General features: G+C 45.6%; 1 protein-coding gene across 1 annotated transcript in view; it reads left to right on the forward strand.

The window, feature by feature from the left end:
- The first annotated feature begins 3,917 nt into the window (after positions 1–3,917).
- The window catches only part of KCNH1 (potassium voltage-gated channel subfamily H member 1), a 421,111-nt gene continuing 408,754 nt past the window's right edge, over positions 3,918–16,274 (forward strand). Inside the window, exon 1 of the mRNA XM_052653941.1 lies at positions 3,918–3,996. Within this exon, the coding sequence (XP_052509901.1) occupies positions 3,918–3,996 (79 nt within the window). The remainder of the gene's footprint in view (positions 3,997–16,274) is intronic.

Consider the following 16,274-nt stretch of genomic DNA (forward strand, 5'->3'; position numbering starts at 1 on the left):
ATTGGAAAAGACTCTGATGCTGGGAGGGACTAGGGGCAGGAGGAGAAGGGGACGACCGAGGATGAGATGGCTGGATGGCACCATGGACTCGATGGACGTGAGTCTGAGTGAACTCCGGGAGATGGTGATGGACAGGGAGGCCTGGTGTGCTGCGATTCATGGGGTCGCAAAGAGTCGGACACGACTGAGCAACTGAACTGAACTCATTATATATATGAAAACAAAGATTGGTGAAGTTCATCTGTGTTTCAGCTCACCATCTATTGTATGATACAGACAAACCACGTGTTATAATCCAGGGGTAACGACAATACTGAGGGCATAGGAAAGGAAGACCACTGAGACGCTGGTTAGAGACAGTGGTATAAAATTTTAGAAGTTTTCATTTCGGACTCTGTATTGTTCTTGGTAGACGTTCTAGACAGAGGTAGCCCACTTCCTGCAGCGAGGGACAGAGGCAGTCTAATTGGAACTCTGGTCCCAGTTATTTAAAGTTGTTCCTTTGAATAAAAAGTGGCTTTGCCTGTTATATAAAAATACAGAGGTACACTGCTGTACTGTGACTTTTACAAAGGTGTTAGCAATGTTGACAGATTTGTAAGATTAAAGTTCGTTCTAGCTGACTTTCCTACATTATAGTCCTAGATCTCAGACAGAACTTTAAGCTGAGCAGCTCCTGGAAGTGAATATGGAGTAGGGAACAAAAGGTGGGAAGTAAGAGGCAAGGAGGATAATATACTGTGCTGTCTAGCCAGTCCCAACAAAGAGGGTGTGTTTCCTGAACACATGCAACCTAGGCCTGCGGATAGCAAAGAGAACCTGGGCAAGGCTTTATTCCTACAGTCAGGCAGTGTTGAGGGTCGGCCAAGGGAATGTGGGACAGAGGATGTGTTTTTCTTTTGTAGATGCCGTGAGGTACCCTCACGCTGAGTAGAGATGATGGTTAGATTTCTGACTGTTTAAGTGATGTTTTAGGTCTTTTAATCTCTTCAAGGGTGCCACTAAAAATGACAGTATTCAAATTGGTGCCAACACACACACACACACACACACACACACACACACAGTGCATGCGGAGAACCACAGTAGTAGTAGTACATTTGAAATTAAAAATGGAAGATATCTCTTCGCCCCTTTTTCTTATCAGGTATCCTGCCACGGCTTTAACATCTCTCACCTTAAATGAACATCATCTGTTTCCTTTATACCCGAGCCCTGGAACACGAGAGCTCATTAAAATCTGAGAAATTTTATTAACTCTCTCTGATCGCTCTCCCGTCCCACCCATTCTTTTATCTTCCTTTCACAAGCAGGATTATGAGGTTGCTTGACAGATTTAATATCATCATGAAAAATCTCCCCTTGAGCCTGCAGTAGATTACATAACCTTAAGAGCCTTATTCAAATGAATTGATTCAAATGAAGTAGGCAGACACCTCCGAACCAACTCAGCATCAATACATCTCCAAGTTCTCATCCACACTGCTTGTTATTTCATTTGTAATAGAGCAAAGAACCACTAGACGGAGCTACGGTTTAAGAAATCACTGCTCTGAGCTGGGTGACGGATGTGCCTGGTAGAATGTTACCTTGTGGAAGAAGTATATCATTACTGGTTTCAAAGCCCACGCAAGCCTTCCCTAACTCTGCGAAAAGCTCCCATCCATTCACTTTGTGTCTCCACAAGGTGAGACACAGGGTGATGTCTGTAACGGCCCGATTTATTTGGTCACTCTAACGATGACGTCTGACTGTGGTATACTACTCTACAATTTAGGGGGCACTCCCCTAAACAATCACGTTTGATCTTCAAGGCATCTCTGAGAGATTACTGGGCAAGAATTAGTTCCTCTGTTTAAAAGATGAATAAACTGAGAAGGTATCTACAGAATATTAGGATGCATCAGGATAGTTAACCTGGACAGCCGAGGTTGCACAGTCAGTTTTTCGCCTCTTACATTCCTGTGTCACTGTTGCTTGTCCAGCATGGAACTGACCAGGAAACTATCGACTCATTCTTTCTGTGGGGCAGCTCTTTAGTCTCTGGCCATACACTCTCTGGGGACACACAGTGAAGAAACAGATAAAGCCCCTGTGCAGGCAAAAATCTCCTAAAACAGTCTGAGCTCCTGCCCAGAAATCTTGAGTTGATGTAATTCTTATACCAGGAGGCAGGTGTGAAGATCAACATGGCATCCTGAACAGGGTGGCCCATCCATCAAGTCAAGGCTGTGCTTTTCAAAAATTAATTTATTTTTTATTGAACTTTTAATTTTGTATTGGAGCGTGCCTAATTAACAATGTTGTGATGGTTCCAGGGGGACAGCTAAGGGCCTCAGCCATACATATACATGTATCCATTCTCCTCCAAATACCCCTCCCATTCGGTGAACCAGATAACATCCATCAGAGTTCTCTGTGCTGCACAGCAGGTCCTTGTGGGTTATCCATTTTAAATATAGCAGTGTGCCTGTCAAGGCTGCAATTTTTGCGTTTTTGTGTGCTAAGTCACTTAATAGTGTTCAACTCTTTGCGACCCCATGGACTGTAGCCCACCAGTCTAGTCTGTCCATAGGATTCTTCAGGCAAGAATACCGGAGTGGGTTGCCATGCCCTCCTCCAGGGGATCTCCCTGGCCAGGGGATCAAACTCATGTCTCCTGCATGGCAGGCGGGTTGTTTACTACTAGCTCCAGCTGGGAAGTCCTCTGCGGTTTTTAATTGATGTCAAATGCCTGGGGAAGCTGCCCACCCCAACCCCAACCTCCAAGCATTTGCCTTCAGGGACAAGCCCCATCCTGCCTGTTTGGATGTTTGTCAGACAGCTTGTTTGTTTCCTAATCTTACACACTGATCATAACAGGTTGTGATTCTGCTAACAAACAAACAGAAAACCTTTCTGTATATATACATGTATTTTCTTGGTCTTCGCTGAGATATTCACTGGATAAGAGTGGAAATGGAGACAATGAGCCCGCAAACTTGTCAAACGTCTGGAGCGTGCGTTTTTGATTTTGCTGCTGCTGCTGCTAACTCGCTTCAGTCGTGTCCGACTCTGTGCGACCCCATTGACGGCAGCCCACCAGGCTCCCCCGTCCCTGGGATTCTCCAGGCAAGAACACTGGAGTGGGTTGCCATTTCCTTCTCCGGTTTTGACTTTAGGTTACCTTTAAAAGCAACCCAAGACAGCTCTTCTGGAGTCCAACCAATTAGTCACTCTGCAAGCCTGAGCCCTTAAGTACTTCATGAATTAATGGTCAAACACTGGCTTCAGAATGCAGGTAGGGTAACTTTCATAAATGAGGCTAAGAGACCCTAGGGGGCCAGCAGGAAGGGGTTTCAAGAGTTTCAGAGGTCCCAAGGGTTCCGGCCTGGAACGGAGCAAGGCAGGAGAGGTACACTGTCACGGTCCTCCAAAACTCCCTGCGACCTCCCTGGGAGTGAACCCGCCGAGAGACAGCAGCTCCAACGCCCCTCGCCGCCCAACCCAAGGCGCGCCCTGAGCACGCTTCCCGGCTGCGGCCAGAGCGCGGCGCTGCTGGTCCAGCCTTGGCCCGCCGCGGCGCTCGGCTTCCCAGCCGCTGCGGGAGCGCCCCGCTCGGTCTCCCGCAGGCCGGCGGGGTACACGCGCCCGGTAGGGGGCGCCGCGGGCCGGGTTGCTGCGGCTCCCCCCCGCCCACCCGGAGGCGGCTGCGGCGCGGAGAGTACACAGCGAGGCGGGCCGCGGGGAGGGAGGCGCGAAGAGGGCGCGAGGGTGGCAGCCGGAGGGAGCCGCCGCCGCCGCCCTTGCCCGCCCGGGTCCCCGTGGAGCGCATGGGGCGCTTCCAGCCGGGATCGCTCGCGGGCCCCCCGCCCAGCTTGCTGCTGCCGTGAGTCGCCGTGCCGGGACGCCCCCCAAGACCGCGAGCTGCCGGGAGGATGACCATGGCTGGGGGCAGGAAGGGACTGGTGGCCCCGCAAAACACGTTTCTGGAGAATATTGTCCGGCGGTCCAATGGTAAGAGGTGCATTCGGATTTGACACCCCGGATTTTTATCCGTGCTTTTATTGCAGACGCCTCCCGCCGCTCGGCACCAGCAGATGCAGCAGAACCCCGGGGCTCTGCTGGGAGCCGCGGCGCGGGGCTGACTCCCGGGGGCTGGGAAGGGTGGGTAGAGTGGGGTGGGGTCTAATGGGTCCCCATCCCAAGAGGAGAGCTCTCCTGGGGTCGCTTTTGGGCGCCTTTCGCGCGCCTTCTCAGTCTCCTCTCTAGGGAGTGTGACAGCTGATGAGCAAAGTCCCGGGAAAAGTGATGGGAAGCTGGTCGCGGCAGGAACGGCAGCGCCTTCCCCATCGGTACTGCTCTCCCCTCCGTTAAGGCTCTCCGGGTTCTCTGGCCACTGCCCACTGCCCACAGCGCCGCCTCCCCCCGGAGAGAGAGTCCCGGGAGAGACCGGCACCTCCGAGTCCCGGTCCCCAGGGATGGGAGGATGCGGCTGCTTCCACCTCCCACCCAGGCAGCTGAAAAGTCAGAGGGGTAGGGATGTGGGAACCTAGGGACGTGCTGCAGGCTGCCGGATTCCACCTCCTCACGCACCCACACCCTTCGAAGTTAAGGCTCATGAAGGGCAGAGTTTCCTGAACTCGAGTGCAAAGTGGAGGGGCGCAGGTACAAACCTGTCATCATTTCTCTCTTCCAAACCACAGCAGCGTTTTATAACTCTTGCTCCCCTGTACATTCTCAAACTCACGCAAACTGTCAATGTATCCACTGCTCGATAAACCAGAGCTCCAGCCCCTCTCTTTCCCAGTGGCATTAAGATGGCATGAGGTGGTGGGAAGTCCTAGGAGCAGGGATAGAATGCAATCATTTCAAACGCCCTTAGTACTCACAGCAGAGCTTCCAGGGTAAAGTGTTTACAGGGCAGTTGGGAGAGCTCAGCAGTTGGAAAATGCAGTGCACAGCCGTTCATCAAACAGGCTAAAATGACAGAGGACACGCCTAGAGACGTTCTATACAGGCTCCTGGTCCCCTCTTCTTCCAGAGACAAATGACATTCTGTTGGGAGGAGGTGAAGAGCCAACTCAGGAAATGGGTTTTTAAAATGTGTAAATATCACTGTTGCCGAGCCTGCAGGAAATTGTGTTAAAATTCTGCACTTCTATTAAAATTTAGTTTGGGATTCAGGGGAAGGGCATGAAAGTGACTTATGCTACTAGAAAATACTCTCTATAATTAAAAACAGATTTAAATTTATCTTCTAATAAATAACTTACCAACTGGGACAGCAAATCATCATGTATTATTCAGGCACTTTTTAGAAATGTGCCTCTTGAAGAATTTCTGGTCAATCACTTTTCCCTTCAAAGTGAAAGTGAAAGTTGCTTTGTCCCGTCTGACTCTTTGCTACCCCGTGGTCTGTATAGTCTATGGAGTTTTCCAGGCCAGAATGCTGGAGTGGGTAGCCTTTCCCTTCTCCAGGGGATCTTCCCAACCCAGGGATTGAACTCAGGTCTCCCGCATTGCAGGCGGATTCCTTACCAGTTGAGCGACAAGGGAAGTGCTTTTCCTTTCAAGGGCTTCCTCAAACTAAGGTAGCTTTCGAACAGAGTCCCGGCCACTACCTGAGGAGAGAAGGGAATGCTAATCACTATGTGAACAGCCACAGTGAACTCTTCTGCAGTGAAAAAGCTGCAGGTGATCATGGCTGTTTAAGTAAAATCGCTGTTTAAGAGTTAATTTGCTGTGATTGCTGTTGTTATTGGCCTGTTGTGGGTTATCAAGGGAGTCGTGCTATTTGAGGATCCAGTTGACAGTGACATCAACTTACTCCTAAGAATCAATGACAACTGTATTATTTTGGTGAAGAGGTAGTGCCCTTAAAATATGAGGGAAAACTGTATCTAATGTATACCTTATGTTTTTGAGTGAAGAGAGTGGTAAGAGAATCTTAAAAGTGATAATCACAAGGTTCCTTAGGCTTATAGGAGGAAATGAAGAATCATGGAACTAATAACCACAGTAAAATGACAAAAAAAGGTACGAATTCTGGAGCTGACACAATTACAAAAACTCCTGGAACTGAGAAGGCAGGATACTTTCTGATTTAGTTGATCTTGGAGCTTCCTCCCCTCTGTAGGCAGACATGGAAGGTTAATAGAATAAGTAGCAGGCAACATTATTAGCACTGGTGCTTTAATTTCAGCTCCAATTCTAACAGCTTGACTTCAATTAACCAACCAACCCAAACAACAACAAAACCAAAATATCTTGGGAGGAGAGACGGATGAACATTTAAAATGATTACTGTTTCAAGGTTGTGAGATTTCAGTTTTTAGTGACCCCTGTCTTCATATTTCTTGAGCCCAAATAGGAAAAACAATCTGGACTCTTGGAAGTATCACAATGTCTACCAGCATCATGTTATTTTACTGTGATGGAAAAAATCTATTTAAAAATATTGATTGTCTCTTTCTAGAATCCACCAGCCGTTTTGGGGGTGGGGGCATGAAAGTGTTTAAATAGCTTTTACCTTAAAATAGCAGTACTTTTTGACCATTTCTTAGGTATTTTCTCCCAGTGGTCCTATGCAGTATTATTGTTCCTCTTTTACAGATCAAAACACTGAGTCCCAGGAATGTTAAGTGACTTATTGGAAGTGCCAGGCAGACAGTGCCTGAGGCAGCTCTAGAAGGAATCATTCCTCTTTCTTATAGCATCATTGTTTCTCCAGCCATTGTGACTTAGCTTGTAGAACTGTTTTCATCATCCTTTAAAAAATCTCTCATTATGTGCTAATGGATAATAGAACTGGCTTTGTTCTGGGGCATTTGAATATCTGGTATCTGGAAAATCATAGAACTGAGACAGGCCTTAGATGCTTTGTCGTCTACCTCTCCTTCCCTAACACGGTATAAATGGAGAAATGAAAGCAAGTGAATTTTCTCAAAGATTTAAGGGCAGAGCTAATGAACCCCTAAGCCCTTTGACCCCAGTGTCATGCTTCTTATACTATACCTTGAAATGACCTTCCTTGTATTACCATTATTTTCTCTAGAGAAGCACAATTTCCCAGTGGAGATTAAATAAAATGTTACAACAACAAGAACAGCATCTATTTTGGCTAACAGCCATGCTGCCACATCCAAGCAGAATTATAGGGTAAAGGACAAGGTAATTCTGTTTCAAGGAAGGGCAGTATTTTCACCTTTGTCAGTGGTTTAGTTGGAGTCACAGGCAGGGTAACAGCACTTGTCTGTGTGCCTTTTGTAAAGTATTAAGTCACTTTCCATGGAATATCACCTTTGATTCTCATAAGCCGGCAAAGGAGGTGCAGTGTCTCCATTTTAGAAATTCAGGGATTAAGAATCTTCAGGTTAAGTCATTTACCTACATTTAGTTAGAAAGAGGCAGCTCAGGGACTAGTCAACAGTTGTTACTGGTTTGTTCATTCAACAAAGATTTATTGAGCATATTTATTGAATGCTTGGGATATAGTAGAAAGCAGGAGATCCTTTTTACTTTTAGTAAGTTACATTCTAGTGAGTCTGGGTCCAAGGACCCCGCTCTAATTCCACAGTGTTTCCTGGCTACAACTCTTATTTAGATCTGACATTTTATTTCTAAAAAAGTTTCAAAGATTCCTGGTCTTAGTGGGACTTAAATCTAGTTTAATTTACTTCTATATATCCTGAAACCATTTGAAATAAATTACCTGTTTTTGTTTTTTTTTTTTTTTGTTTTTGCTTAGCTGTAAGTAGTCAGAGGGCATAATTAGCACCCCAGATTGGATTTGATTTTGATTATCATCATTTCAGGTCCTTCTACTGACTTCGTGGCCACTTAGGCAAAGCCAGCCTGTTTCTCTTGATATTCATGCTTGAAAAGTGTTGTTCCAGAATATTTTTTGATGGTTCCTTAAACCTGCAGCACTTACTGTCAGAATGCTTGCTGAAGCAAATAGATCTGTTTTAGGGAGGCTGTCAGATCTCAGTGCCAGGAAACTACAAAAATATTACCCTAAATGGTCCCATTCTAGGCAGAACATATGTTTTAGTGTTCGTAAACCTATATCAAACAATTGTAGGTGCCAGTTAAGAACCCATGCATGTTAGCAGGAGTGAAATGCGACACATTTGGTACAGATTTATGTACATGTATAATTGACAGATTGCTAAATCAGCTGTGTTTTTGTACGGCGTTAAGTTGGTTCAGGTTGTTGATGTAGGTACTTAGCAAACAGGATGAGAGCCGTGGGTAATGTTGTGTCTCCTCAGAAAGTGTTGAGCCATGGGAGTATTTATGAAACAGAAAACTGGTTAAAGTCCCTTATTGCTCTGAATGCGGAGTAGGTGGTAATCTGAATTACTACCAGTTCAACAGAACTGTTGTTGTTTCTTTTTCCCCTTGTAGTAAGTTCGAAGATAATCCTCAACCTTGGCTCAGTTTGCTTTCTCTGAAAGGCTCACAGGTTTAATCTATTGGCTGACAGTAGCTGGGAGATTGAGAGGACGGAGCCTCTGATTTAATGCAAGGCAACAAGTTTTCCAAACTCCCTGACTTTTATGAAATCCATATATTTTAATAATCTATCATAAAAAAATAGATGCCTTTGAGGAACATTGTGATAAATGGACTCTTTGGCTTCATTCTTTCCAACACTAACTCTTCACTGATGATTGGACTCCATTTGGCAGTGGTTTCTTCAGCATTACCTTGAAGCTCCCTGTTTCTTCCCTGCCTCTTTATTTTTGGTTAGTTAATGGCTTGTAAAGAAACGTTTAAAATATACTTCACTTATTTATTCAGAGAAGCCCTTTCCTAACGTGTGTGTGTTACACTCTCAGGATCTTTGGACTATGGTTGGTGATGTTTTTCCTCTAAGTGGCCACACCTATAACTAGTGAGAATCTGAAATCTGAAGGGACACACGTTGCTATTCCTTTTCCAGTATTTGAATCTTCTCCAGAGCATTCCTTCCAGTGGTTCTGCAACCTATGCTTGGAGAGCTTCAAGATGGGACATTTAGTTTCTTACTAGAATGTTGTCTTAAGCAACTGTAACTGTGACCTGGTTTCTTCCCCTCCCTTCCCTCCTTCCTCTCCTCCTTCCTTGTTATTGTCCGGTCTCACCAAAATCTGCCCTCCTATAGATATCATTCATTCCAAGTCTGCGCTGTAGAACTAAACAGACCTAGCCCACTCCTTTTTCCACCTGAAAACTGTTTGGGGAGTAGTTTACTAACAGTTTTCTTAATTCCTCTCCCCGTCTCTTTTTTTAAAAAATGTATTTATTTGTTTTTGGTCGTACCAGGTCTTTGTTGCACATGGGGCTTCTCTGGTCGCAGCAAGCGGGGGCTACTCTCTAGCTGCCGTGTGGCTTCTCCTTACAGCGGCTTCTCTTGTTGTGGAGCACGGGCTCCATGCACGCGGGCTCAGTGGTTGAGGCTCACAGGACTTAGTTGCTCTGTGGTATGTGGAATCTTGCTGGACAAGGGATTGAACCTGTGTCCCCTGCATTGGCAGGCAAATTCTCATCCACTGTACCACCAGGGAAGTTCCCCTCTTCCTTGTTTTTTGTAAAACTTTTTGTTTGTTTGTTTTAAAATAATAAAAATGCACATGAAATCACTTTGTGTAGATTAATACATTTGTATAATGTTCTGTCACCGCCTTAGTGAGATCTTGCCAGCACTCCAGGACTCCTGGGACCTTCCTGTTCCCATCTTCATTACTTCCCAAGGGGAGCTATCTCCTGAGTCCATGGTGACCATGATTTCTTCATGTTCTGCCCCATAATTTCACTTGTTTTGCATTCCTGAACACTGTAGTCCACGTGGTCTGTTTTTGAGCTCTATGTGCATGGGACGCACAGCATGGATCCTCCATCAGCTGATGAATCCTCCGTGCTGTTGTTGCATGTGCCTCCATCGTTCGTTTTTCACTGCTATGTAGTACTTTATGGAATGACCCCACTATGCATTGTATTTATCCATTCTACTTTGATGGATACATGTTCTTTTGCAAACTGGCTCCCTTATAGGGAGGGCAAGGAGAGATGGAAGAAAGAGGCAGCCCACTATTGACTGGTAGGCAGCAGCTTTAATAAGTGAGGGAACTCATTGGGTTTGTCTTGGGCATTGCAGTGTGAGTAGATCTCCACAACTGCCTGCCAAAACTTAAACGTTAAAAAGAGGCCTTTATTGGATTCAGTCACATATTCACTCAGATCAGGGATCCCGAACCTCTGGGATCTGATGCCTGATGATCTGAGGTGGAGCTGAGGTAGTAATAATTGAAATAAAGTGCATAATAAATGTAATACACTTAAATCATCCTGAAACTATCCCCCCTCCATCTGTAGAAAAATTCTCTTCTAGGAAATCAGTCCCTGGTGCCGAAAAGGTTGGGGACCACTTGTCTAGATGGTCTCAACAACACCCTCCTCTCTCCTTGGGATGGCTCCTACTGGGGGAGCAGTAGGCGGAGTGTACATCCCAAGGATAGGGAGAGGGGAGGAGCCTCTGATTGTTTGGGTCCAGCTCAATGGTGAGCTAGCGGTCACGTCCTCTCGCTGACCTCGTTCCAGCCACGTGTGAGTTGTTTGCAGATTTTTGCTGTTAATGCTGCTACAAATATTTTTCATGTCTTTTGGGCATATATTGAGTGTGTACATAGGATGCCTGTCTTTAACTGTGGCAGAGGCTGCCAAACAGTTTTCCAAAGGGCTTGTATCATTTTTCACTCCCTCCAGCAGTGTATGAAAATTTTCAGCACTCCACAGCACACCCTTGTCGACACATGCTATTTTCTCCTTTAATAATGGCACTACCCAAACAATCTAGTAACCAATAAAGCTCACGTTAATAGTGAGCATGTGATCAAAATGAAATGAAAACAAAACTTGCTCTTGTCCTTTGGGAGGCTTCACTATCTTCTTGTTATTCGGTTGTTCAGTCATGTCTGACTCTTTGTGACCCCATGGACTGCAGCACGCCAGGCCTCCCTGTCCCTCACCATCTCTTGAAGCTTGCATAAACTCATGTCCATTGAGTCAGTGATGCCATCCAACCATCTCATCCTCTGTCATCCCCTTCACCTCCTGCCTTCAATCTTTCCCAGCATCAGATTCTTTTCCAATGAAAAGAATCAGGTGGCCAAAGTATTGGAGTTTCAGCTTCAGCATCAGTCCTTCCAGTGAATATTCAGGTTTGATTTCCTTTAGGATTGACTGGTTTGATCTCCTTGCTGTCCAAGGGACTCTCAAGAGTCTTCTCTAATACCACAGTTCAAAAGCATCAATTCTTCAGCACTCAGCCTTCTTTTTATTGTCCAGCTCTCACTATCTACTCTGTGTTTAAATATTCCTATAGTGTGAACTCCCGCACTGTGATGGTAAATGATATGAAAGACTCACACAGTTAGAATTGTGTGCAAAGGACACATGCGAGTGTGTGTGTGAGAGACTCATTTTCTTCAATGGAAAAACTCTGGGGACATATGTAAGAATTCAGGCTGGAAGTGAGAAGGGACTAGGAGGTGAATGACATGTTTATTTTAGTGAAAGAATAAAGTGACTGAAGTGGGGGCAGTGATATCATGGAGGAATCAAAAATCAAAGACAAACTGAAAAGCTAAGGCTAGCCTCCAGCTCAGTTTCATAGACATGGTGGACCTCCTTGTGCGTGATGCTGTGCTTAAGCCTGGGGCTCTCAAAATGAATGTGATGTTTGTGACTCTGGGGCTTATTGCAGAGGGATGAAGACCAACATGCATTGCAAACCTCAGCAAAGATTTAAGAGATGCTCTGCCGACTCAGTACTTACCACACATTTTTTCCATTATAAACATCTCACCCAAACTTATTCTTAGATTTTATAGCTCGTTCTTTTTTTGTGAGATTGGATATGGGATGACCAGGTCCCTTACGTCAATTTAAAGGGGACAACTGCAGGATGTATGAAGCTTTGTTTTGAGGTGGTGGAAGTGCTCACCCACTGCTGTGCGATTCCAGCCTATCTTAGATGTTGGGATTTGTCTGATGCCCCGGCTGCTCTCTGTGCAAGTACGGCCTTGCTGAACAGATTGCAGTCTGGCCAACTTTGGCATCTCCCTCAGTTCTCATGGTCTCTATTCTAACAGTCCTGTGTGGCTGCTGAGGGAAAAAACTACTTAAACAGCTCTTTTGATTAGGCATTAGAGAATTATGCTACTAGTCAGAATCTGTTTGCTTACTCATCCTAAGATTGTTCATTCTATCAATTAAAATGACAGCTCTTTCTATTAGTCTTATGTTGCATAAAACTGATGTTCTGAAATTGAGTTAATCTTGTAATTATAAATGTTAATTATTAAATGAGAGTGCCTCAAGGCTCCCATTCCTCATAGCTTTTTAAAGGGTCTTTGGTGACATCAGTTCAGTTCAGTTCCTCAGTCATGTCCTACCCCATGGACCCCAAGCATACCAGGCTTCCCTGTTCTTCACTAACTCCTGGAGCTGGCTCAAACTCATGTCTATTTGAGTCAATGATCAAACCATCCCATCCTCTGTCATCCCCTTCCCCTCCTGCCTTCAGTCTTTCATGGCATCAGGGTCTTTTCCAATGAGTCAGTTCCTTGAATCAGGTAGCCAAAGTACTGGAGCTTCAGCTTCAGCATCAGTCCTTCCAATGAATAGTCAGGACTGATCTCCTTTAGGAGGGACTGGATGGATCTCCTTGCAGTCCAAGGGACTCTCAAGAGTCTTCTCCAGCACCGCAGTTCAGGCATTTTTATAAAGAAGAGGCTGGCCTCTAGTTACTTCCCTCTTTCCTTACAGCAGTGATGTAGGCACCCGCCACCAGCGTTCTCAGAGTGCTGAAGTCAGCATCTGAAAGATGATACTATTTGGGCAAATTTTACCAATATTTATCTACTGCTTAACTTCAGTTTCTATTAAGAGTGAATTTGGAAAGCGTATTTTAGACTAGAGCTTTATAACTGGCGAAGAAAATATATTTACTTCATCTACATGGCTTTTTATGTTTTGATTTTCTTGAGTTTCCTCTCAGCATTGCTGGGACCGAATTGATTAGCATCCTGTGCTGCAATCTTGAAGGTTGTGCTTTGAGCTCCTACAAGGGCCAGCGTACTGCTTTATCTTCTGCTGTGCTCAGTCGGGTCTGACTCTTTGCGACGCCAAGGACTGTAGCCACCAGGCTCCTCTGTCCATGGGATTTTCCAGGCAAGAATGCTGGAGTGGGGTGCCATTTCCTACTCCAGGGGATCTTCCCAACCCAGGGATCACACGCGTCTGTGGCATCTCCTGCACTGGCAGGCAGATTCTTTATCGCCGGGCCAGGCTTTTCCTTCTGTGACCCGCTCTGCATCCTGGGAGGGTGACCTATGTGGATTGTGTCTGTAGGCTCCCTTGCTTCCTGACTCCTGGCTGGCTTCATACCACCATGAGCTGGGGAAGGAGCAGGGGGAGATTGTAGTATTTATTCTCCTAGTTTCCTCCCTGCAAGGTCATCATTGTAGCCTATCTGTTTTACTCTGAGTAAAGGTTACATCTGCATCTCACTCTCTTTGGGTTTGGGTAAACCTTGCAATTTGCAAAGGTTACTAATACTGGGGGTCCTGCACTGTCCCTGAATTTTTCCCCCATGGTGTGCTGGGGCAGGGGCAGCTTGCTGGTATCAATACTATCTCTCAAGATGTGGCTATGCTCATCTTTTCCGTATTCCTAGTTCAGGGAACTTGGTAGCTTGAACTCTGCCATGTGGGAATATTTATCCCTCAGAAATTGTCAAATGATATAAATCAGAGCTTTTTCTTCTCCAGAGAGCTGGTTTACCACCTGACCCATGCTTTTCTTAATAGTTCCTTGATTAAACCCTCTTCTAATTACACGCTTAAATGTGTCGTTATTTACCTGCCAGGACTCTGACCATAGAACCTGTTACTCATTCCCTGGACAAGTACCTTCTCAGTAGCCTGTTGTCCAGACCAGTATCAGTCATGGGCATGAACTTGGTGAGAAGATACGAATTCAGGTTCTTCTCTTCAACAGAACGAAAAATACCTGTGTTCTCCCTGGTGAAGGTAGCACGCACCTGTCCTTGCTTTTCAGCTCAACAACTTGGTCACCTATAGGCTTGATGAGATATTTCCATGTTCTTTTTCCATCTTTTTTCACTTTTCAAATTCTCAGAATTCAAAAAACATTAGAAGCAAGCAAATACTTGTTAAAAGCATTCATTATAATCACTGGTTATAACCATGACTTGGGCAAATTAAAAAACCTTTCTCATATGTATGTCTGGCACTGTGCCAAAGATTTCACATGTATCATCTCCTCTGATCTCACTAAGAGTATTCTGTGAGGACTCTCACTATTCTGTTTTACTACTGCAGAAACTGAGGTTTAAAAAAGAGATTAAGTAAAATTGCCTTCATTAATTTCTAGTGGTAGAACCTCTAGGAACTTGATAGGAATGCAAATTCTTGGGGCAAATCTTATTTCTGATGGCTCAGTGGTGAAGAATCTGCCTGCCAATGCAAGAAACGTGGGTTTGATTCCTGGGTTGGGAAGATCCGCTGGAGAAGGAAATGGCAACCCACTCCAGTGTTCTTGTCGGGAGAATCCCATGGATGTTGGAGCCTAGTGGGCTCAGTCCATTCAGTCACAAAGGAGTTGGACACGACTTAGCAATTATAACAACAGCCTTATAGGTAGTGAATCAAAAACTCAGGGGATGGGGCCTTGTTATCTGTGTTTTACTGAGTTCTCCAGGCACTTCTGATGGATGTTGCAGTCGGCAGACGACTGCTTCTGAGCCAGCCCCGTGTGTTTCTTTACTTGAGAGGTAGAGGCATGGCTTCCAGGAAGTATGGATGGAGGGTATATGTCGGAGAGTGAGTGGACTTTTTCTGTATTGACTTTCTATTGGTTTCCCAGTTTTTGCTCAAATCCCATTCCTGCCTTAGATAGTAGCTAACAGTTCAGTGTCCTGCGTCTCATTAGCCCCTTCCTTGTCCACATCCCTTTGGACTTTTAAAATCATGGCTTCCTCTGCTGCATCTCATCCTCCACTTATCCTTCATCTTCCAGAAACTTAGCTCTTGCCTACTGGTGACCCTTCCCTTTGATGTTGTGGGAATATCCCTTTGAATTTTCCAGCCATCATTCAAGGATGAGGAAGTAAATACATGTTCTTGATCTGCCACTTTGAAATGATAGCTGATAGTTTTTAAAGATGGAGGAGGTTCTAAATTCTAGACATTCTTCTGTCAGCTAAATTCCCCATGATACTTTTCCTACCTGGCTGGGTCATTCAGGGGTTGTGCTCCTGCCTGACTTCATTCACTGTGCCGCTTTTCTCTGTTACTCTTGTCAAATGATGAAGCTAAAGCAAGTTAGTAACGACTCTGATGTCCTTTATCTAAGGGAAAACAACCCATGGACTGTGGGAGTGCAGGGCTCACCTGTGGTGGAAGAATATGCTTTCCAAGGGATTTGGGGCAGGAGCGAGGCTTTTCTTTTTTTTAATAATTTTATTTATTGGCCGTACTGGGGCTTCACCTGGAGAAGGGAATGGCAACCCACTCTGGTCTTCTTGCCTGAAAAATCCCCTGGATAGGGGAGCCTGGTGGGCTACAGTCCATGGATTCGCAGAGTCGGACGTGACTGAGCGACTAACACACTGGGTCTTCGTTGCTGTGCAGGCTTGTCTCTAGTTGTGGTGAGCGGGGTCTACTCTCTACTTGTGGTGTGCAGGCTTCTCATTGTGGTGGCTTCTTTAGTTGCTGAGCCCTCCAGGGCACACGTGGGCTTCAGCAGTTGCAGTTCTCGTGCTCCCGAGCACAGGCTCAATAGTTGTAGCGAACGGGTTTAGCTGCTTTGCATGTGGGATCTTCCCAGACCAGGGATGGAACCCAGGTCTCCTGCACTGGCAGGTGGATTCTTTACCACAGACCAGGGAAGCCCAGGAGAGAATTTTACGGAGCATTAGGAGAGGCATCTCAGACCCAGAGCATGTTTGGCTGGCAGGTTGGAGATTTCCTTTTAAGGCTGGCTGGTCCAATTTTCTCGGGTCAGGTGAGCCAGCTGTAGCCGAGTTGCAGAACTGTGACCAGGGCCCCAGTGAGCTGTCTCCATCACTGCAGGCTGACTTAGGTTGAGATCTGTTGACCCTGTTCCCTGGGTCCTGATACAGGAATTAACTTTGCCATTCTCTCTCCCAGCTTCTCAGCGCCTGCCTCTCACTTGTCTCCAGCAGTGCCTTTTCTTGGAATGTTCTGGTTTTCTTCTCTGTA

This window comes from Budorcas taxicolor, chromosome 16 (assembly GCF_023091745.1).
Source record: "Budorcas taxicolor isolate Tak-1 chromosome 16, Takin1.1, whole genome shotgun sequence".
NCBI classification, from domain to species: domain Eukaryota; kingdom Metazoa; phylum Chordata; class Mammalia; order Artiodactyla; family Bovidae; genus Budorcas; species Budorcas taxicolor.